Source organism: Ambystoma mexicanum, chromosome 4q, assembly GCF_040938575.1.
Source record: "Ambystoma mexicanum isolate Mex_15411 chromosome 4q, UKY_AmexF1_1, whole genome shotgun sequence".
NCBI classification, from domain to species: domain Eukaryota; kingdom Metazoa; phylum Chordata; class Amphibia; order Caudata; family Ambystomatidae; genus Ambystoma; species Ambystoma mexicanum.
Window position 1 is genome coordinate 1,184,578,586 of NC_090928.1, and position 23,364 is coordinate 1,184,601,949.

At 44.4% G+C, this 23,364-nt stretch overlaps 1 protein-coding gene across 1 annotated transcript in view; it reads right to left on the reverse strand.

Moving 5' to 3' along the window:
- Positions 1 to 23,364, reverse strand: part of DNAH8 (dynein axonemal heavy chain 8) — an 8,835,797-nt gene that overhangs the window by 2,611,609 nt on the left and 6,200,824 nt on the right. Inside the window, exon 59 of the mRNA XM_069608756.1 lies at positions 14,698 to 14,861. Coding sequence (XP_069464857.1) covers positions 14,698 to 14,861 — 164 coding nt within the window. The remainder of the gene's footprint in view (positions 1 to 14,697; positions 14,862 to 23,364) is intronic.

Here is a 23,364-nt window from a genome sequence, read left to right on the forward strand (position 1 = left end):
TGTCCCCTAGTATCCCACTCAGGCCCAGGAAAACCAAGGCTTGGGTAGGCTGGAGCTGAGACTTTCTGTGGTTGATGGAGAACCCCAGTTCGAAAAGAATATCCATTAGTCTGGAGGCCGTTTTCCTTACCTCCCCCAGGGATTCCACTTGGACCAACCAGTCGTCTAAGTATGGGTATACGTGGTGGCCCTCTGACCTGAGCAGCTCTGCCACCGCATTCATGAGCCTTGTGTATACCTGTGAGGCTGAATTGAGCCTCAATGGTAGGACCTTGTACTGCAAGTGGGAGCCCATCACTCGGAACAGAGGATGGAGCGGTGGGGATTCCATATTGGGACGTGTAGGTATGCATCCTTCAGGTCCAGGGAGCACAACCAATCTCCCCCACACAGAGAGTCTGCTGTCGGAGCTGGCGTAACCATCTTGAACCTTTGGAGGGGTAGGGATAGGTTTAAGAAGGATAGATTGAGAACCACTCGCAGGCCTGCCTTGTTCTTCTTCTGTATTATGAAAATCGGTGCGTAAAACCCCAAGCCTCTCTGCGAGTGGGGGACTTCCTCTACTGCCCCACTCACTACAAGTGAGTGGATCTCTGCAAGGAGAGCTGGTGGCATGATCTGAAGGAGGGGTGGAGAGAACGGGGGGGATTGGACGGAGGGAGAGGCAGAAACCACATGCACACCACTGATAGGAAACATGGATCAGCAAAGCGTGCCTGCCAGGACTAAATGTGACGAGCAAGCCTGCCCCCACCGGAGAATTGTGGACCTTGATGACAATGTCATTGCTTCTTTCCCTCTGAGGCGGGGTGCCTGGGAGGAGGGCTGAAAGAAGCCTTTGTGGGAAGTCCTTTGCTGTATGCGCCTGTGTTGACTGGGGTACCTGTCAGGTTGCCTAGTTCTCCGGTCCTGAAAGCTGCTTAATCTGCCGTACATTCATCCTCTATCGGATCGGGCTTGCCCCTGCCCGAAGTGTTTAGATGCAGGCTTTGCCAGAATAGCCAATTAATTGGTGTTTGGAACGTGTTCTTCTTCTTGTCGAACTCCTCATCCGTGGAACAATGGAACAAATCCTCCCTTCAAACGTAAGATCCAGGATGCAGTCTTGTACGTTCCGGTTAAACCTGGTGGCGTTCAGCCACGCCGTCCGCCTCATATCTATGGCCATGCTGGCCATGTTGATATGAGCCACAGACGACTCCATTAGGTCCTGTGCCACTAGCCTGGATTCGGCCAACCTCTCTTAGGACGCTTGCTTGTGTACTGGCAGATAAGGAAAGAATTCAGCAATTTCCCTCTATATCCTCCATAATGGACCCAATGGGGAATCGGGATTTACCGTTAACGCCCAACCCAGATGGATTTGAATCTATATGGATGAAAATAAAAACCTCCCAACACACAACTCTCAACATACTTACGATTTATCAACCGTCTAGAGAAATGCCTCTCTTTGAAGAGCAGCTTGGCGATCTTCTAGCACAAGTCTGCGCCACCAAGTGCCCTGTCATCATTATGGGCGACCTCAATCACTGGGCTAATGACCAAAGTGACAAAGTAGGTACCAGCCTCATGGACACTATCACCTCTTTTGGTCTCACTCAATGGATTAATTCTGCCACGCAAAAAAGTGGGCACACCCTCAATTGGCTCATATCACAAAACACAAACATCTCTGACATTTTGGTCACTCCGTGTATATGGTCAGACCACTTTCTCATTCAAGCAAAAATGACATTGCCTTCCAGTCCCCCCAAACTTAACACAGGCCATCGCATACAAAAGATAACCCACAATCTAAAACATCTAACAGCATTTAAATTTCCCACACAGCTGGCTTCCATGCTTCAATCCATATCTAGCTTTCATGACTCATCTGAATTAGTAAACCACTTACTACTCGTTATAAAAGAAGCAGTTACCAATCTTGCCCCTATGAAAATAAAGACCATTAAGACTGAAACCACAAAGAACACCTGGTTCTCAGACGACATTATCAACGCCAGACAAACAAAGAGCTCTCGAAAGAGCCTGTAGGAAGGACCCAAACGACAACACCCTAGCTGACTACAAATAATTCATAGCAACCTATAAAAAACGTATTATTGAGGCAAAAGCCACACATTACAACAACAGGATCGTGAATGCACAATCCAATGTTGGCGAGCTATTTAAAATCCTAGCAGAATTTCAAGACCTGCCTCCTAAAGCTAATAACATCAAAGATGACAAGTGGTGTCAGAACATCCACGATGCATTCCTAGCCAAAATCGACTCTCATAAGGATAAAATCAAGAAAGCCCTCGGCAAGGTAGCGCCGGCGCCTACTCCTTCTGGAATAATCTCCCCTAATAAAGTGGAAAGCTCAATCCCTCTATTTTCTTTCACTCACTACACTGAAAAAGAAGTTTCTAAAGTTATACAAGATCTCAAGGCCACCTCTTGTCCTGATGATGACTGTCCGACGAGTATTTTTAAGGAGTCCACTGACATTTTCGTTCCATGGATTACCAAACTGATAAATCTATGCTTTGATGAAGGTCTAGTACCGGACCTGCTAAAATATGCATGGATAACACCATTATTAAAAAAAGAAAACCTGGATCCTGCTAATAATGACAACTATAGGCCCATAACAAACGTGCCTTTTACCCTTAAAATATTGGACAAACTTGCATATCTGCAATTACAGGCTCACGTCGAGGAACATAAAATCCTCAGCACCCGGCAGTCGGGTTATAGAGCTCGTCATGGAACCAAGACTGCCATGCTCAATCTTAAATTCACCCTGGCTGGTATAGCAGACAAAAACCAAGCCGCTCTTCTCATGCTACTTGACCTCTCTGCAGCCTTTGACCTGGTTGATCACAGCTTACTTGTGTCTAGGCTCGGAGAGGTTGCCAACTGTTCCACAACAGCATCCAGATGGATAGCCTCCTTTTTAGGCCCCAGAATGGTTAGAGTATGTGCAGGTAACAATCACTCCTCCCCCATTTCTCAGACGTGCGGAGTTCCACAGGGCTCCTGTTTGTCGCCTCTACGTTTTAATCTATATATCCGCCCCCTTCTCGATCTTTTGAGTAAACTGGGAGTTCAACATACGAATTACGCTGACGACACGCAGGTAGTGATACAACTGAGTGGTTCATATAGCAAAGACACTGAACCCACCATTAATGACATATACAAAGCCATACAGGACTGGATGGCCTGCAACTCTTTGGCTTTAAATGATAAAAAAAACGAGCTCCTGATAGGATCTTCCAAAAGCACTCGGACAAAACTTGACCCTAACTACGCTAGCTTTCTTATTGCGGATAACATCACCATTGTCCAAAAGAAAGTGAAAACCCTAGGAGTTGTACTGGATGAAGAGCTATCCATGAAACCTCATGTCTCCTGCATGAAGTCCAGCTGTGGACTAATTAACAAGCAAATAGGATATATCCGTCCTTTCATCTCTGAAAAAAACTGTGCTCTTCCATCTTCAACACTGATAAATTCTCGATTAGACTATTGCAATAGTCTTTTATCTGGCACCACAGCTACGAACATCCAATCCCTACAGGTTGCCCAGAACAATGCTGTGCGCACCATATTCAACCAATCCTGCCGCACCCACATCACCACCTTTAGGAAGAAACTTCACTGGCTCCCAGTAAAACATCATATCACACACACAAGGGGCCTCATTACCAAGTGGGCGGTAAGGGATTACCGGCACTGGTAAGGGCACCGGTGCCGGTAATCCCTTACCATCCTACTACGAGTTCCCTTTGCGGGTCCTTCCTTAATGCCTGGTTTTACCAGGCATTAAGGACGGGACCCGCAAAGGGATATCGGGGTCAATAACGGTACCACAATTTGCGGTACTGTTATTGCCGCTTTCCCCCTTCCCATTGAGCCCTATTGGGGCTCAAGTGGGAATGGGGAATGGCTCTGGTGAATGGGGAATTACCGGTCCCGCCGACCTCGGAATGGACCAGTAACTGCTCCATCCACCAGACTGGAGTGGGAACGATTTAGGAGGCAGCCATGTTGCTAATAGCGCAATGGCTACCTCCAATCTCGTAATGAGGCCCAAGGTATTGACCACAACGCACAAATGCCTCAGCCTTTGTAACCCCACATATTTGTCTGATCGCATTAGCATTAAGTCTAATGAGAGGAACCTCAGCTCATCCATAGCTGTCGTTCTCAAACACCCCAGATTTAGGACAGCTAAGTTTGGGGATACCATCCTTGATGCACAGGGACCCCTTCTTTGGAACGCACTACCAGCCTGGATATGGCAGATCCAAAGCTACACTGTGTTCAAACAGGCCATAAAAACTCACTTTTTTAACTTGGAATAACTTGCTCCTGGTCCCACGTTTTTTTTTTTCTGCCGTGTCCTTTGTTTGTCTTTTGTTCTTTGTGTGCGCTCTGAGGCCCACGGGCATGTGGCGCGGTACAAAAATTAAAATAAATAAACCCGTGATCCGGCGTGAATAAGCCCGCACCGGGTGGCGATAACGCAATTACAGTCGGGCGGTATTACCGCCGGGATCCCACCCAACTCGTCATGAGGCCCACTAGAAATAGATCTGCCATCCAGTGTCCTTCCCTCGCTCTGCCTGCTGGGTGTCTTGAGTTAAAGAATTTCTATGGTGGTAGCATCGTGAGTGCCAGGATTCTTCTCAATTTGTGAAACCTTAATGGATGACCTGGACTCTTGGAGTGTACCTGAACTTTTTTTCTTGTTTAAAGTACAATGTAAACCCGAATAATTGAGTTACAATTACACTCTGAGGGTCCAGAGTGATATATACAGAGTTTGCACAGATGAAAGTGAGATCATTCAGTTAATCAGTGATGATGAGCCACCTAGATAAGTGACAGCAGCAGCCTTGTTGTGGGCTACCTAATGAGGGTCCCCTTTTGCATCCCACACGCCATGCTATATCCTAATGGTGAAGTAGGCCATCATCATATGTGATGCATGATTGCCTCCATGAGCACCAAAGACAAATCATTAAAAATGCATTCTACTACAATCTTATGTCAATCATTTCCCTTGACTGCATAGGTACAAGATCTCTGCGAGAGAAAAAAAGCTCTGCAGCTAGGCCTAAAAAGGCACCCACCGTGTTGTGTACACTGCCACGACTGAAGCTGGCCAGGGGTCTGTTGGGTGGCCTGCTATTGAAGCCCCCCAAGCTGGTGGAGGCCTCCTCCTCTTCTCTCTGCTCAACGTCTCCGGCACAGAAGGCAACAGTGAGGGAATTTTCAGTTCAGTACCATGGTCCAGTGTGAGAAAACTGGACCAGGCACTCATGGTCTGCTGCTCGCTCTCTCCTCTTCTGTGTGTGTTTCTGAAGCCTGTTTCTCAGTGTCTGCTATTCAATGTGTGATTCTCAAGGGTTTCTACTCAGGGTCTTATGCCGAAATGCTGAGAGTTAAGTGCTTGCACAAAGAGCTCCATAGACACAGGGGTTTTGGATAAACAGAACGAACATCGTAAATATAATTAACTTGTGCACTCCGCCGCTTGAGGACGCACTCGGCTCAGGTCGGAAGTCATTGCACCGCCAGTTTCGCAGAAGCAATGTGTGTCCCCTGAGGACAGCCAGTGATCAGTGGCTGGAAAATTGATGGACAGGAGGTGTTGGGCTAGCGTCCAATGGAACAACACGTGTAGTGGGGGGGTGGCTTGGGTGCCCTAGCTCCGATCTCCTGTACTTGCTTCTTTGCTCCGGTTGCTGAGGTGCTCAGGATGGCTGTTATCCGGTTGCCATGACAAGGGTGTTAGGGAGAATTCTCATTCTATGGCTAATTTCCCTTACCTATAGAGTCCTCCAGCAGCTTTGCTGGATTTGAAAGGTTTGTTTCTTTCTCCTCCTAAGAGTGAGACTCTTTTTCCCACTCTTAGACAGTCTGATGTGTGTTCCAGGCTAGATATGTGTTTAATGGCTATGGGGTTTTTCTCACCTTCATAGGAATAATATTTTTCACATGTGCGGTACACAGCACCCTCCGTGCCGTACCACAGGGGTGTCGTAGCGACCCCCAAACATAGACTCCACACCCTGTGACTGACTACTGTCTCCCAGGGCAGGTAAAGTCCCCATTGACTTTACTAGTCAGTTCTTATGAACTAAACCAGTACAACCCATCTTACTATGGAGGTACTGGAAAGGGTTAATAGTTTTTCCCTAACGTTCATTTCCGAGGGGGTACCGTACACTCCCTCTCCCAAAAAGTTTCTGGCTGGTGGCAGTGGTTACTACCAAAAATATTCAACCGCGAATAGTTTCCTATGGGATTTTCCCATTGTTCAAGGCTACCACTTTTACTGACAGCCTCTAACATACCGCCAGTTTATTTTAATACTAACTTTACTCCGGTAGGTTTTTATTGCCAGAACTTTAATAATATTTCTTTCTCGTGTCTTTCTCTAAAATCCTAACCCAGGTCGGGGATCCTCTGTTCGTCCTTTTGGCGGACTTCTGCACAGAAGCCCTCCTCTCGGCACCACTGAGTCTGGGGTAGACAGGATGTGTGGGAGGGGAATAGGCACCATGGACAGGGTTGCCTACGCAACCCAAGCCACACTCTGCCCTGATAGGCTGGGGGGTTCTCCCGCCAGGAGGGCCACCCCACTGTGTGAGTGACAGCTAGGCTGTATGAATGGAGGTCTTGCTGCATAAAAGCAGGGTCCTGAGGTCTGTAGGACAAGACGTTGCCATTGGAACTGGGAAGCCGAAGAGGAGAGAAGCTGAAGACATCTGCAACGACTGAACCACCGGTGAAGCCCTGCTGTAGATCCTCACCACTTTTCTCCAACGACTCAAGAAAATCTTCTCCTGCAAGAGTCTTCTTCCCTTGAGCTGGTGGGGCCAACCAGTTCACCAATTACCTTCCAGGACCTGCCTTGGTCGAATCGCCAGTGCCCTGCACTCGGAGACCGGATAACCAGGCACCCGTCCACCATGACCGCGATTTAAAGGAGCGTACCTTTTATTTGTTTTGGCAGCACCGCGGCTGGCTTCATCCCTGGACAGTGCAGTAACTTGAACCTTCCTCCACGACGAGAGCCTCTCTCCCTCTGCTGGATCTCCCGAACTGCAGGAACTGCCAGGAACTACCGCAGGAGCCTCCTCTACTTTCAAGGTACACTGTTCCGCCAGGCCTCCCGTTTCGTTGGGTATTGCTAAAGGTGTTTTAAATCCTTGACTTACCTACTGGGTTGGCCGCCACTTTCATCTAACATTGCTTTCACTTTCTGCAACCGCCTTTTTCGAATCGTTAAACAAAGACTTGACTGCAGCTACTAGAACAGTTTGATCCTGGGCACTTTGCCCTGTACCATTGACGCTTGCACCTTAGTATTGCATATGCTAAAAGTACTGCCTTGCCTAACTTGTTCACAATCTACTGGGGAAGTGTTGCTTGTGTGTTAAAGAGTCTAACCCTGTAGAACTTGTCCTTTCCCTCCCTTTTGAGAAATTGTTAGAGTGCCCTTTATGCTTGGTTTCCACAGTGCTGTTTTGCTCAGTGTTCACTCTTGCTCAAACTTGTCTACAATTTAAATAGGGAGTTGTGTATACTTTTCTTGACTGTTTTTAACTTACTTTAATAAGAGTGATTTGTGCGTGAACATCAGAGTGTGTGAAATAAATATATATATTATTTTTGATACAAAGCTTTGGTCGGTGTTTCCTTGTTCCATAGTACTATAGTCCTATTGTGTAAACCCTGAATACTGCTCATCTTCCTCTTGAGATAAGTCTGACTGCTCAGCCACAGCTACCAACTAAATCTTTGTGGTAAAGACTGATACCAAAGGGAATTTATTGCATATACCTGTAGTCTTAATCTGCAGTAGTGCTCCCCAAGGGAACTGCAGTGGATTCTGCATAACGAAGGGCTGGGGGGGAGCGCATACACCAACATTAGGGAACATCAAAGGGGCAGTCTGTTGCAGCAGGAAGCTCGAGAAGGGCAATGATTTGCTAAAGAAAAGAACATTATGTATTTTAAACCGAGTGAGCTGAAATGTATGGAAGCGTTAACCCAAGCGCAAACCCTGACAAAATGGTGCCCGCAGACGTGAGGGCAGAGTGCAGACTCATGTCACGAGTGCCACGGTAACTCACTAAGCAGCTGGGAAAATGGGAAGCTTCTTACAAAGCTGCTGATTGCAGCACATCTTGTTAGGGAGCTCCTCATTGGGTAAAACAGCCAAGGAGTTCTGAAAAGAAATGTTAGTTGGTAATTTCATACATGGCATTGCTGGTTGCTATGCAAACGTGATATTCTGTTTTCAGAACCTTATTTCCCTCTCGTTTATAGCAATTGTTTTGGCAAATGAGTGGCTTGCACCACAAAAAAAATCACTAAAACCAAAAAGTAGAGGAGCACTGCTCCCAACCGCTCCTGCCCCCTTCGACCACTGAGCGCTGGAAAAGGGATGCTTGAAGACATATCCACAAGTTGCTTCTTTAATCCAAAAACGATAATCTCTGTTTTTGGAGGGATTCAATTGAAGTTTGTTCTCAAGCATCTAGTTTTTAATTTTACAAGCGCAGGCTAAGGGCCTCATTACACGGATGGAGGAGAACCATGGCGCTATTAGCGCCATGGTTCATGCCGGTAAAATACTGGCACCGCCTTGGCGGAAAGGGGAATTACCGCCCCATTTCAAGGTTGGCGGGGCGGTAATTCCCCCTTCCACCATTGCCCTTCCCCATTCCCATTTTTGCCCCATAGGGCATAATGGGAATGGGGAAGGCGCTAATTATGGTACCGCAAATTGCGGTACCGTAATTAGCTCCCTGGGTCCCTTTGCGGGTTGGTTTTTAACGCCTGCAAAAAGCAGGCGTTAAATCCCCCAACCCGCAAAGGGACCTCGTAGTAAGGCGGTAAGGATTTACCGGTACCGGTATTTTACTGGCACCGGTAAATCCTTACCGCCATCCGTGTAATGAGGCCCTAAGACTCCATCCAAGGCCTCCATGTTTTTTTTAATCTGACATAAATTTAAGTATCATCCGCGTATGAATGATAGCTCAAACCAAACTCAGAAAACATGTTCAGTAAAGGTCAGTTGTAAACGTTAAAAAGCAGTGGGGAAAGAGATGACCACTGGGGCACTCCACAACTAACTGGTAAGGAGTTTGGGCCTCATTACGAGGTCGGTGGTAAGGGGTTAACAGCAACGGTAAGGGTGCCGTTGCCGTTAACCCCTTACCGCCGCATTACGAGGTCCCTTAGCGGGAGCCGCTAAGGGACCAGGGAGCTAATAACGGGCCCGCTATTAGCTCCATCCCCATTCCCATTGAGCCCTTACGGGCCTGAAATGGGAATGAGGAATGGTTCTTAGAATGGGGACTTACCGGGTCCTCCAAGGTTGGAATGACCCGGTAAGTCCCTATTCCGAGAACCCGGACCCGGACCCGGAATGCGGTAAGGGGGTAGCCATGGTGCTAATAGCACCATGGCTACCTCCAACCTCGTAATGAGGCCCTTTGAGTATTAAGGCCCCATGTTGACCTGCTTGGTGTGATCTGGCAAAAAAGAAGCAAACCATTTCAGTGAGGTCTCGGAAACGCATGTCATGGTAGAAGGTCTTGCAATGAGAATGCCAAAATCAACAGTATCAAAGGCGATAGGTCAAGCATGTCCAGCAAGCTGATGTCCCCTTCGTCAGCTGCCTATAAGATATCATCCCAAACGGTGAGAAGTGCAATTCCGGTGCCATGTCTTTGTCTAAAGCCTGACTGATATAGATCAAGAATAGAATTGGTCTCTAAAAACTTCTGAGCTTGTATAGTAACAACTTTTTCCAGGATCCTAGAAGGCCAAATCAGGCCTGCAATAGATAGATAATTAGACAGCACCTTATAATCCAATGATGATTTCTTCAACAGTGGAGTAAGGTAAGACCTTTTTAGGTCAGGTGGCACACATCCCTGCTCCAAAGAGATGTTAATGCAAGTGGTAATAATCCCGCACAGTGTAGAAGCGTGTTGTCTAGGAAGATATGCTGGAATAGGATCATAAATAAAATGTGTAGGTTTCAATCCAGAAACAAGTTTCCTAACAACCTCATTAGTAACTGGACAAAAAAAGAATGAAGACATTGTAGATATTTCAACTAGGGCCGCTTCTGTTTTTAAAATGTGTTGTATAGCTGAGAATCAATATTAAGCCAAATAGAAAGACTTTCATCCATAAAGAATATATTAAATTCACTAGCCAAAGAAAACTAAGGGATTGAGCTAGGTGCGGTACATGACGGAGAGGTTTACATTTCTACCACTGCAAAGAGTGCTTTATGTCTACTATTCGCATTATTTATTTGTTTCTGAAGAAATTGGGATTTAGCAGATTTGATGCCTTTTTTTTAATAAGTTTTAAGGGCTGTTTTAAAACTCTGATGGTCATTAGGATCTCTAGATGTTAACCATTTCTTTTCCTTCTAACAGTAATCAATTTTGAGAGTTTTTAATACTTCTGTATACCATTGATTATCTTTGTTTTTAGGTCTATTTGTAGTTTACACTGCCGCAGTGAGATCACAGCTTTTCTATAAATGTATTATATTGATCTGATAAAACTGCTCAATTTGTATCATGTGAAGGTGGGATTTAACCATTTAGAAGTTATACACTTGTGATGTTAACATCTATTTTGCTGAGTGAAGTGTATGTAATCATTCTGCCATTTATGTTGGCCTTGCTGCACATGGCTCTGTTAGAGAATAGGGAGTGAAGGTTGATGGTGGGAAAGCAAGAGAGGCAGACGAGAAACCAACAGTGTTGATGGGAGCAGGTCAGAAGTACCTGGGTCCTGTGTCAGTGAAATTCTGTGGATTAGTCTAGTTTTTAGGGAGTATGTGTTCTTGAGGGGAGAGCTCAAAGACTGGAAGTATGAAGACTGCTGCGGGCGGTACTGTCCACTAATGTGGGGGCGTGGTGAGATGGAGCTAAAGAGAGGACTAGAAATCATTGCTTTGAGTAATTCCTGAGGTATTGACTGTGCTTTGTATTGATATCAGTAGGGGGCATTCAAGTGTGGTGTAAAGTGGAAGGCTGAAGATTTCAGAGGGTGGTTAGTAGATTGAGGGTAGAAGTATGGTAAGGGCAGTGGAGGGGGGAATACATTAAACTAATAGGTGGAGGTACCCAATGTAGTATCCACCGGCTGGTAAGGTAGATTTGCACTGCTCATTTGCATTTTTGATTGGGAGTTACTCAATCCATTTGTGGTTAATTGTGTTAGGTCGATGGAATAAAAGGTGCTTTGTGGTGTCCAAAGTTTGAAGATTAATTCCATTGTAGGATGAAGGGCAAAAAAGTAAATAAAGTGGGGAATTGTGGGAGTGGTCTCATGGGGTGTAGATGAAACTCCCTTTTTAGCAGTTGTCCAGGGTCCTGCGGTTTTCTGATGAACAGAGGTGTTTAGGAATGGAGGTCCAGAGTTTGTTAGCTAGAAGGGAGTAGGAAGAACCCCCATGTTGTTTTTGGTTGAAGGATGGAACTGTTACTAGTACATTGTTATTAGATACCAACGTACTTCCCATAGTAGTGAGTGATGCCCAGTGCTTTGAACTGAATGCTCTTTTTGATTGGGAGCCAGTGAAGTGCTTACAGTGCAGGGGTGATTTGTTTGTGTCCTTTCAGGCTGGTAGTAGTCTGACTGCGGTGTCGTTTTTGACTCTTTTCAGTCTCTTGAATAGACCACCTAGAAGTTAAAGGTAGAGGCTGTTGGCATAGTCAAGTCTTGAAAATACCAGAGTGAAAACTGCCGTGGTCCTGTCTGTGAAGGTCAGGTATGGCATAACGTGTTTTAGGATTAGTTGGAGGAAACAACCCTGTATGATGACCTTGACTTGTGGTTCAAGTGTGGGTTTGCTGCCCATTGCAACTCCAAGATTTTGTATGCGTCTATGGAGTGGGCGGGAGCCCATTACCTCTTGCCTTGCAATTAGTACAAAGTTTGATGATGTATTGCCACTGATGATAGGTTTTGATTTGTTTTAGATGGGTTGAGCTTAAGTCTCTTAGTGCTACTGCAATAGTCCACCAGTGTGAGACAAATGAGTAGGTCTGTTACACCAGTTTTTGGATTGTTTGAGAGTGTGAATATGATTTGGGTGTTGTCTGCATAGTTGAAGTGACGCCCATGCTGCTCAAAAGTTCCATCATGGGGGCCATGTATATATTAAACAGAAAAGATAAGAGGGTGGAGACTTGGGGGGGGGGATATGCATGTTGCATGGGGGTTGCTCTGAAAAGGGCTATGGGAGTGGTTTCAGATCTCCCAATCAGGAAGGGTGCAAACCGCTGCAGGGTGGTACTGTTAATTCTAGTGTTGGCTAGTCTCTTTAGTAAGATCTCATGACTGATGGTGTTGAAAGCTGGAGAGAGGTCCAGTCATAGATGCATTGCTTTCCATCTTGTTATTTAGCACATCCCAATTAGAGCAAACTATGGATTCAGCGCCACTCATTGGTCTGAAACATTGATGGGATTCATGGAGCAGGTTGTTGATCTAAATGTATTCTGTGAGCTGTTGACAGATGTGTTTTTCCAGATTGTTGACTATTAAACGTGTGTTGAAAATGGCCCGATAGTTAACTGGGTCGTTTGGGTCCATTTTTGTTTTGTGTAGCAGGGTTTAACAAAAGCAGTTTTGAAGGTCTTAGGATAAGGTCCTTGGCTCAATGGGAGTATACAGGAGGCATATAGAACTGGGTGCCAAACCTGCGTAGATTGTGGGATGGCAAGGTTCTGATGGGGAGCCTGCTGGGTTGCTGGAGTCGATTAGGGAGATCTTGGATGGAGGGAAGATGGAAAGCCATCAATGATAGTTTGGGGACTAATAGGTAACTATGGATCAGAGTTTTACTGTGGCTACTAGAAATATGTGTAGTCAAGTAAAATAATGTGATCTTCATACTGTAGTTCAGTAGTGGAAGAGCATGATTCTCTTCTGAGACTGGTGAACTTTAGTTTGTGTGTTTTTTTTATTAAACAGTTTAAGCAACAGAGGAACTTGTTACAGATGACTGTACTCTTATGTACAATAATGACTTTTGTCTAATGTTATTTTCCCTCTACAACATTTCACACATTTTATTAGAGTTTGAGGGAGAAAGGCAAACCTGGGAAGGGAACCAAAGATGGCCACAATCCAGCTATTGTTGCTTTGAAGTACATTTTATATCATCAGCAGATTGCACTTTTGAGTTTTGGCAGAACCCAGTAAACATCCAGTGCCGATACAGTGGTACCAGCACTGTGCAATTCACAACCACAGAGTGAAAGAGTTTAGTGGGAACCTCATCAAACCTCTTGAGGTATTTAATAAAAGGAAGACTAACCAATGGGTTCTGCTCACCTTTACATTTAAGTGCTAAGTTTTGGAATTCTTTTCATTATATTAATACCCATAGACCAACTGAGTTAAGAAAGGCCCAAGGTCCTGAGGATGCAACCTCCAAACCAAGCAAGTTGCGCTAACAGCAGTATTGCACCGGTACAATACTCCTCTCGCCAACATTTATGTTCCATGTGCTTGCAATGAAGTACAGCAGCTATTGTTGGTCAGGTCCTTTCCCTTCAGACAGCAAAATGTTATGAGAGACCGCATAGTGATTACATTGAAATAAAGATTGTTCCTCATCATGTAGATGTGTCCAAGGCAGGGGGCATTGGCCTAGTATGTGTCAGTTGTGGAGACATGCCTTTTGCATTTGAAGCATGAGTTAGATCCTTTTGTTTGTAGAATGGAATTATGGTGGCAGAAGAAGGCACAATGGATCTCATTACAAATTTGGCAGTGCAGGAAAAAAGTGGCGGTAATTCCGTCACTGCCACTTTTTGCATATTGCCAAACTACAAGTCTGGTGGTGGGGTGGCCGCAATTACCTACAGCTCTGAGCTGCCAGTAATTCCGGCACCCCACCACCAGAAAATGCTAGTATTACTGGCACTGGTAGTACCTGTGCCGGTAATACAGGCAATTCCTCGCAATGAGTCCTATAGGATTCCATGGAATGGGGAATTACCACCGTTGCCAGCACTTGGAATATAATTGTAATCCCGTCATTCCAAGTGCCAGTAACAGTATTACCGTTTGCCGGTATCCCAATGGATTTACCGGCAGGATAGAGACAAACACATAATGAGGTATTGTTAAAAAAAAATTGAGGAAATCAAACATCTTATCAGAGAAAATTAAATGAGAAACAGCAAGAGTCCTTTCACCCAAAACTGAAAACAAAACCATTCTTTGGTGGGGGCAGAATAAGAAGAAAAGTTCCTGACTAGAGGGCTAAAGGGTAAAATACGACGTTATATGATACACTTGGCTATGGAGCTAGAGTTTTCGCAGGCCTCAAACATCTTTCAATGAAACAGTTTCAAAGCTAATTTCTAGCCTAACCTGTTGGTAGCCCTGTTACCAATCATGTCGTGAATAAGGTAAATCAAGACAAGGGAGTAATTGTAAAAGTGGTGATTACAGTATCTAAAATTGCTTTACAAGAAGCCGCCTTAACAAACATTTCAGAATTGCACATAGTGCAAAATGCCTTCTGTAGTACTTGGAAGACTAAGATCATCTTGCTGAAATATGAATGTGTAAATGTTCATCAGAAAGCCCTGAATGTTGCAGTTTATATTTAAATAAAAAATTAATACTGCATACCTGTCTGCAATCACCCTGTTGCATTCATTTTTGAAGAGTGCTAGAAATGTAGAAATTTCTGTGCATTCTGGTGCCTTGACAGTTAACATTCCTTGCCAAATTCTTGAAAGGTCTCGGAGATTAAAGATATAGTGAAATTTTGATGGGGTGGGCAACATCTTCACCTACAACACAAGAAATGATGGCTGATTAAGATTACTGGCAGTTAACCACTGTGCTTTTACATTAAACATGGCTCATTTTTAGTAAGTTAACACTTTATAGCTTTTACAAATACATAGGACCAAAGGTCTATTTCCAAAGTTAAATGCTGTAATCAGATTTAAGTGACCAAAGGGAGGCAGTGAGCTCTTCAAGATGATTCACAAAGATCAGGAATTATGGCATACCTGATGTTGGCAAAAAGATTCTTAGGGTATGCTTTGGAACACAGAAATGTGAACGTCTAATCACACACAACCTCTCTGTTGTATGCTGTAGACTACTGAGATTTCTTATCACCAACAGTAGCGTGTATTGATTAGACTTACAATGAGTTCAGTAAATGGGTGAGTCTGGTTGTTGAGGGATTTTGAGTTTTGTTAAAGACTGCCACTGTTTAGTGAGTAAAGGAAGAACAAGTTACTTGCCTTTGTTAATGTTCTTTTTGATGGATTGGAGCTTCCTCCTAAATATTCTTCATCTGATGGAATATCTCTCAGGCTAAGACCAGATGTTTTTTCAATAGCCATCTTCGGGCCTCCTGTGGGTCTGAACAGACCCCTATATTGTGTCACTGTTGAACATGGAACCAGACATCAAGTAGGTTTATATTTTTCTATTTAATGTACACCTGCTTTCTGACTTTGCTCCCCCCAACCCCGCCAGGCATGCACTCCTGTTTCAACTTCCACTTCTTTCTACCCTCGTGTTTTACTTTAACACTACCTTCCATTTTGCCACCAAAGGCCATTTTTTGCTTTAAAATATATTTTACTCATTTTTGGATTTGTATCTATGTGCTTATTTACTTATTTATCCCCTCTGCATTATCTTGTCAAGCCCTGAGGTGTAAAGGGCGAGGTGTGTCTGTTTGGAGCTGTTTGGCTGGTGGCGGGTGAGAGTCAACTCGATTACAAGTTATTGGAAAAGGGGCACTTATTTTCTCTTTAGTTCAAATCAGTCATCTAAGAACTATTAGTCATTATCGCAACCTCGCTCTGATTGGGAGTACACGTAAGAAATTGTTGTACTGTGCTTTGCTGTCTACAATCTACGTGTTGACGGATTCAGGTGTGCGGGAGGGGAAGACAGTGTTAGGGAGAATTCTCTGTTAAGGCTAATTTCCCAAACCTAGTGAGTCCCCCAGCAGCTTTGCTGGATTTTTTTGGGTTTATTTTTTTCTCCTGCTAAGAGCGAGACTCTTTTTCTCCCACTCTTAGGCATGATTTGAGAATGTCCTTTGACTGTGAATGTGTTTTATGGGCTATGGGGTTATCGAACTGGATATTAAATTATGCCTCCTATTATAACGATTTGTATGTATATTGGCCTACGCCAAGTTGCTTCAAATTGTACGCGAATAACTCTCTACGGCAAGGTCTTGACCTTAGAAATTGATGTAAGCCGCCATCTTGAATCAAGCCTCCATTTTAGGTTAGAACCGCCATTTTGGGGTTTTTGTACAAAGTCACCTTGTAATCTAAAATGGCCGTCTCGTGTGCCCTTGTTCTTGCCTTAACCTCTCCAACCTCTGTAGGAGAGTTAATGTCCAACCTGCCTTCAGGCTACATGTTAGGGTCATGTAGACCTTGTCCTTTGTTGACCTCGGGAGCAGGGGATTACTTGAATTAGCAATGTTAAACTACAAGTATACAAGAACAGTAATGCTATCCGAATATAATATGTGAAACATTTGTTTGGTCTGTATTAAAACAGCATGTAAAGAGTGTAAATGTTAAATTAAAGAATAATGGAGTGTGTTAGTAAATATATAAAAAAGTAAACCGCATGCACGAGATATGTAAATTAGGAAAGTGAACCTGGCGCGACCCTAGCCCAGTGTATAATTAACCTGTAAGAGGCTGGACATCATTTTACAAATTGTATAAATGCGTCGATGTCCAGCTAGGAAATTCTGTTCACTGCTCACATTGAACCCTGCTGGTGGTCTCTGTGATGTATTGAAGGCCAAATAGCTATTTGTGTACTTTGTTGAATACTGTTCAGTTTTGTAATAAAGATTCTGGGAATCTTTACAAGCCCGTGTCGGTGCATTTTCCTTTGCTTGGTGTAACAGCCGTAATATTGTATTTTTTTCTGATTTCACAGGGTCTTTTACTCCATAGGGCTTCATGTGTTTTTGGTATGTGTGTTACACAGCACCCTCAGTGCAGTACCACAGGGGTGTCATAGTGACCCCCAAACATAGACTCCATACCCTGGGACTGACTACTGTCTCCCAGGGCATGTAAAGTCACCATTGGCTTTACTAGTCTCAAATTATGAACAGAACCAGTACAAACCATCATATTGTGGAAGTACTGGTAGGGGTAATTCGATTGCCCCTGGGTCTGTTTTCCAAGGGGCCACTGTCCAGTCCCCCCTTGTCAAGTTTCTGGCTGGTGGCAGTGGATACCACGAGAAATATTCAGCCGGAATATTTCATATGGGATTTTCCCATTGATTTTAAACGCACCACTTTGTGGTGCAATGTTAAAGATACTGCCGGGTTATTTATTTAATATCTATTCCACGGTTGTTTTTTTTTGCCAGGACTCGGTTTTAAAATGGCGTTTGTGTTCGTCTCTGAAACTCTCACCAAAGTCGAGCCCTTTGTTCCACTTTTTGGCGGGCTTCTGCACAAAAGCCCTCCAAATGGTGCCACTCTGTCTGGGGTCAACAGGATGTGTGGGAGGGGGATTAGGCACCCTGGACTGAGTTGCCTTGGCAACACAAGTCGCACTCTTGTGTGATTGGCCCAGTGGTGAGCCGCCCAGCCCACCACTTAGCATGTGTGAGTGACAGCTAGGCTGTTGAATGGGGGGTTTTCTGCATAAAAGCAGGGCTTTGGGGACTGGAACTTCAGGAGTCACCACAGGACCTAAAGAATCCGAAGAAGGGAGAAGCTGAGCCATCTACAACGACACCACCAGTGGAGCCCTGCTGTACGAACTCACCACTTCCCCGACGACAGAGGAGATCTTCTTCCCAGAGAGTCTTCTTCCCTTTGAGCTGGTGGGACCAACCAGTTTGCCTTTTTCGCCTTCCTGGACGTCTCGTGGTCGAATCGCCCGTGCCAAGCACCCCGGTGGCCGGATAGCCATGCTTCACCACTGACCGTGAATAAAAGGGTTGTACCTTTTAATCGGGAACTCTGCGGCTGGTTTCTTCCCTGGCAGTGCAACGACTTCCAGCGTTCTTCCTCGTCGAGATCACCTCTTCGTTTGGTCGAAGCCACGACTTGCACCCGCTGCCAGGAACAACTGCCACCGCTGGAGCTTTCTCACCATTTCAGGTACTCTGTCCCGCCTGGTCTCCCTTGCAACGGATTGTCCAAGGTGTCCCGTAAATCCTTGACTTTCCAACTGGGTTTACCTCAGACCTGCTAACTTTACCTTTCTGAATTACTCCAACCTCTTTTGACATTTTCTGCAAAGACTTTGAGTGCATTTCCACTGTGTGATCTTGGGCACATTCCGCCTTGCTCTCTCCAAGAGTGGGCTTGGCCTATGAACTTTGGCTCTACAGTAGACCCTGCCTTTCTTGACTTGCTGTGGTTTCTTAAAAGTGTTGGTACTGTGTTATTTCCATACTCTGCCTTTTCTCTCCCTTTTTAACAAATTATTGGAGTGCCATCTAAGGTTACACGCTCACCTCTGTTTTGCTAATAAGTGGTGTCTTAACCTAGACTTGTCGAATAATTAACTAGGGAGGTGTATATTTATAGTGACTGTGTTTGAACTTGCTTGATATATTAGTGCCAGTGTATTTTCATAAGTGTTTTTTAAAATAAATAATTATATACTTTTATACCAAAGCTCTGGTCAGTGTTTGCTTGTTCTACTGTATTTTTAGCCCCATTGTGTATACTCTATATACTGCCTAACTCTTCTTGAGAGAAGTCTAACTGCTCAGCCACAGCTACCAGGCAAATCTGGGTGGTGCAGACTGCTACCAATTGGGTTTACTGCTTACTTCTGTGGTCTTAAACTTTTTCCAGTGGTCCCTAAGGGAACTGCACAGGTTTCTGCCTAACAGACGGAATCTGGCAGCTCCTCAAGCTGTCGGGCATTCTCTGTGCCTTCCTTACTACACAGTGTCTTGTAACGCAACACTATATTTTCTTCTGGAAGAATGGTAGTTTTGATCTAACGTGATTTGGGGTTGCGAGAGGTCTCTCCCCATTTTTGTGATTTTATTGGAGTCTGTGAAGAAGTACTTTACTGCAATTTCAGATAAATAGAACAAGCAGTACAATATAATAGTTAAGATGGGGGTTTGAGATTGTGTTTGTATCCCACCGACGTATTTTTACACAGACAGAGGTACTCTAGGAGGAGTTATTCTGACATTTGCATTTTACTGCCTGGTGTTTTTAGGAATATACATTTGGATAACAATTTTTAACTTTTTTTAATACATTTTTATTTATTTATTCCTTTTCATTATCCTGAGTTTTATTAAGTAAGGTTCAGATTAAACAAATTTTACAGCGTTCTTGGGGTTATTTATTGCAGGTGATTAATTGTTAGACTAACACTCATTACATGGGTGTTACACTTAGAAGTATGGGTGTGTTACCAGAGGAATCCCCATTACAGGGGTGTAGGGGTCCTCCCCAGGTAATAATCACTCCTATTGCTACCCAAACTGACCCTAGTTGGAGTTCAGGGGGACCTACAACCATTAGTTGAAGACACCTTGGCAGGTAGCCCACCCACAGTGTCTAAGCAAGTGAAGGTGGAGCAGGAGGCAATACAGGGACCCTCAAATTCTATGGATTCCATGACCGAGGTTGTGGCAAATATAAATCGGGTTCTTGCCAACATTGAATTAAATGTTAACTCTATGGTGACAGAGGCAGTGCTAGGGGAAATTGACCTAGTTTCTGATAACTCAATTCTGGCACCTTTGCTTTCACACGAGTTAGCCAGGAAAGCTCATGGTTTGTTAGACTTAAAATCTAAAGAATGGGTAATCCCAGAATCCCCTTTACGAGAAAGGGGCTGTAGTGAGGGTTCACCTCAACTTCAACTACATAATAAAGTAGTTGAAGGGGGTGGCCTCACAAGTTTTGGTTTCCCAAGGTGAGAGGGGGGTTGTCAAAGGTTGGAAACGACCTTAAATATAAACAGCACGGGGGCAGGACTTGTTACAGACAAAGAAGGTCCGGATGGGAAAAGTTTTCCTCTCCGGGAGCAATTGCCTTTAGCGGATGAGTTGCCATTTGCAGTCTTGTCCAGAATTATGGATTCTATGGATAGAGGTTATGACACGTTAAATTTTGAAATCCGGGACCTTAGGATAACAGTGAAAGAAATCCTGAACAGGGTACATTTATTAGAGGGTTATATAATGGCAGTCTGAGTCTTTAACACTCTAAACCCAAAAGGGAGTGGTGTGGTAGGGAAGGGTTCTCCGGTGCAAGCGGGGGGCTCTAATTAGGCAAAACCTGCTGGTAAACGAGGGGCTGGGGGGATCTCTGATTATGCAGAGGTTGAAGAACAATCTGTTATGGGCCCTCCTTCAGTGTTGTGTCTGGGTTTCGCAGCAGATCAGGGAAAAAAGAAACCCCCGAGTAGCAGCTCTAAGGGAAAGATCCCTCGTAATGAAATTAGTTCGGGGCACACACAAAATAAAATCTAAACACTAAGCCCCCGCCGTCCCAGCAGAACAAGGGTTCTTGAAAATGTCTGCGTAATGTAAGAATGGCAGTGGACAAACACATGCAGATCGACAGGGATGTGTTGGAAAGTAAGAAAAGAGACTTTTTCAAAGTTAAAAAAGGAATGCCCAGTAAAGACAAGGTGGGAATAGTTGAAATTGGAAAGCCTACACCACGTGTTAATAACATCCATGAGGAGGAAAGTCCCTCATTTGATTTGAGCAATATTTCAGTTTATCCGGAGGAGGAGGAAGTTATAGAGGACAACAAAGTTGTGGGTACAGGGGACGGCTTCAACATTGACCAGGGAGTAGGTAAGGGCCTTGGGAAGTGCTGTCTACTAAGAGAAGATACTGCAGTACCCTTGTATGGCCCATTAGACAGGCAGGGTGGCATACTCTCAGAAGAGGGTTTAAATTGCCAGCCACCTAAGGCAGAGAAACTGTACGCTATTTGTTCCAAACCAGTGGTGGCAAAGGAGGTAGCAGGGAATTTGCCTTTGACAGAGGTTCATTTAATTATGCCTGCCCCACCCTCAAGGGTAGTGGAAGAAGTGGGTTTGTGAGTCTCCAAAAGTAAGTCCGCTAAAGTTCTGACAGGACCTGGATCTAACGTGGAAATACAGGACAGGTCTCCTAAGAAATGCTGGAGGCAACAGTGTGACAATTACCCACTTACCCACAAAAAGTGGTAAAGAACGCAGACTCTCCATGTATTTTTCTTAACCGACTTTTTGAGAGTTCTAATAGATATTCACTGAACAGACATTATATTTTGAATTCCCAATTTGAGACAGCTATCTTCAGTGGACATAAGCACTGGCGAATTTGTATTTGATGATTGTTTTGGCTGAGAGAGAGCGCTTCTTGACATTGGGTTTTGAAGTAACTGTCTCAAGGCCATCAATATTGTCTAGTTTGGTCCCTATTTACCAGGATAGGAAGGGCACGATGTACCAATAAACTGACACCTATAACAAGGAGATTCTCAATTCTAGAGGTTACGTTTACGATCAATTGAAATTGAAAGGGAGAGGGGAGGGTATACGGGAGGGGGGGTAGATACCCAGATCACACATGATGGTCTAATTGGTCACTCATTACATGGAATTCTAGGGGATATAAGAATATAATGAATAACCATGATTTATTTAAATCATTTGATGTCATCTGTTTACAGGAAACTTTCCTGCAGTACATACCAGTGATTGAAGTTTTCGAGGTTGCATTTATCAAGGCACAAAGGGGTCTGAGGGGTAGACCATATGGGGGCCTAATAACAGCTGTTAAACGGTCTCTGGGAGTCACCATTCACAAGATAGAAACAGATAGGGCAGACCTCTTGATGGTCCTGTTGGAATGGGAAGAAGTCGAAGGGGGGCCTTTAAGTAAATGTTTCTTGGTAAACGTTTATTTTAGTCCCATAATGGAAGAATTGGAGGAGGCCCTCGCAACCTTGTCTTTTACACTGTTGGGGGAGCTCCCTGTGGATGGGGCTTTGATGATAATCGTGGGAGATTTCAATGCGGAATGTCTAGAGGATGATTGGTACCTGGTTCAAAACAAGATAACTGTGGGTAAAGATGCCCGGGAGAGGGGTAGAAGAAGCAGGCAAGAATTAGAGGCTTGGAACTTAGTACTTGTCAATGGGAACATACAAAAGGACATCCCTCCTGCTTTTATATGGCAGAATGGGTTATGGAAGACAACACTGGATTATGTCTTTGTATCAGCAACACCTTGGAAGTTAGATCAATACCGCTGAGTGATCATTGTATCTTGATTTATAGAATATTTGGTCCTGTGAAAAGTAAGGAGTGTGAAATTCTTACAGTGGCAATAAACCAAGGTAAGAGTGAGGTAAAGTGGTTCCCAAGGATAGCAAAATCTTTCCTTGGGGAAATAGTAAACCTCCCTGTAGGCAAGATGGCATTTTTATGCACGCCAGAGGGTTTCCCTGAGATAATTAGAGAGTTATTGGGTAGGTTCTCTTCAGATAGAGGCTTAAACCAGGGGCAGAAAAAGTTGAAAGGGACACACTCTTTTGACCTGGAGATACAACACAAAAAACACTTGCATTGAGAGGTGAGGTCCCTTAAAAGGGCTGCACCAGTAGATTATAAGGACAAGGTCCAGAGATTGAGACAATCCTATAGGAATTGGGTAAAAGGAAAGAAATTTGTGCTATCGATTAATGATGCAGAGAGAATGCTGGGATGTATGTTAGGCAATAAGGCAGAGAAGTTCTGGGAATGAATAAAGCCAGCAGGGACACAGGCTTATTTACAGTCACAGGCGGTCAGAGATATGGCATGGGTTGATTACTTTTCTGACCTGTATAGGGTGAAAGGGTTGGTTTGCCCAGTGATCTGGTTTCAGGGAGACTGGCAGGGGGCCTTGGTTTGGGATTTGGACGATATTATTAATTTAATAAAGAGATCTAAACGCTCAAACGCGCCGGAGCCGGACGGGCTCTCAAATCTGACCTATAAAGACAATATGTCGGTCTGGGCACCAGTGCTCTCAGATCTATTTACCAGCATCCTTGCAAGTAAAAGTTTCCCTAGGACTTGGTCTGCAGCTACAATAATAGTGATATTCAAGGAAAGAGATAGGTCCTTACCATTGTATCACAGACCAATATCCCTCCTGGACGCTTCAAATAAGATTTTTGCGAAAAATGTTGTTGAAAGTCTTGCAAAAATGGGCGAGTGAATCTAAGGCCTTGGGCGTCTTTCAGTCAGGTTTTCGTCGGGCCCTGAGCACAGCCACAAATTGTTTTGTCCTGGTCTTATTAGCACA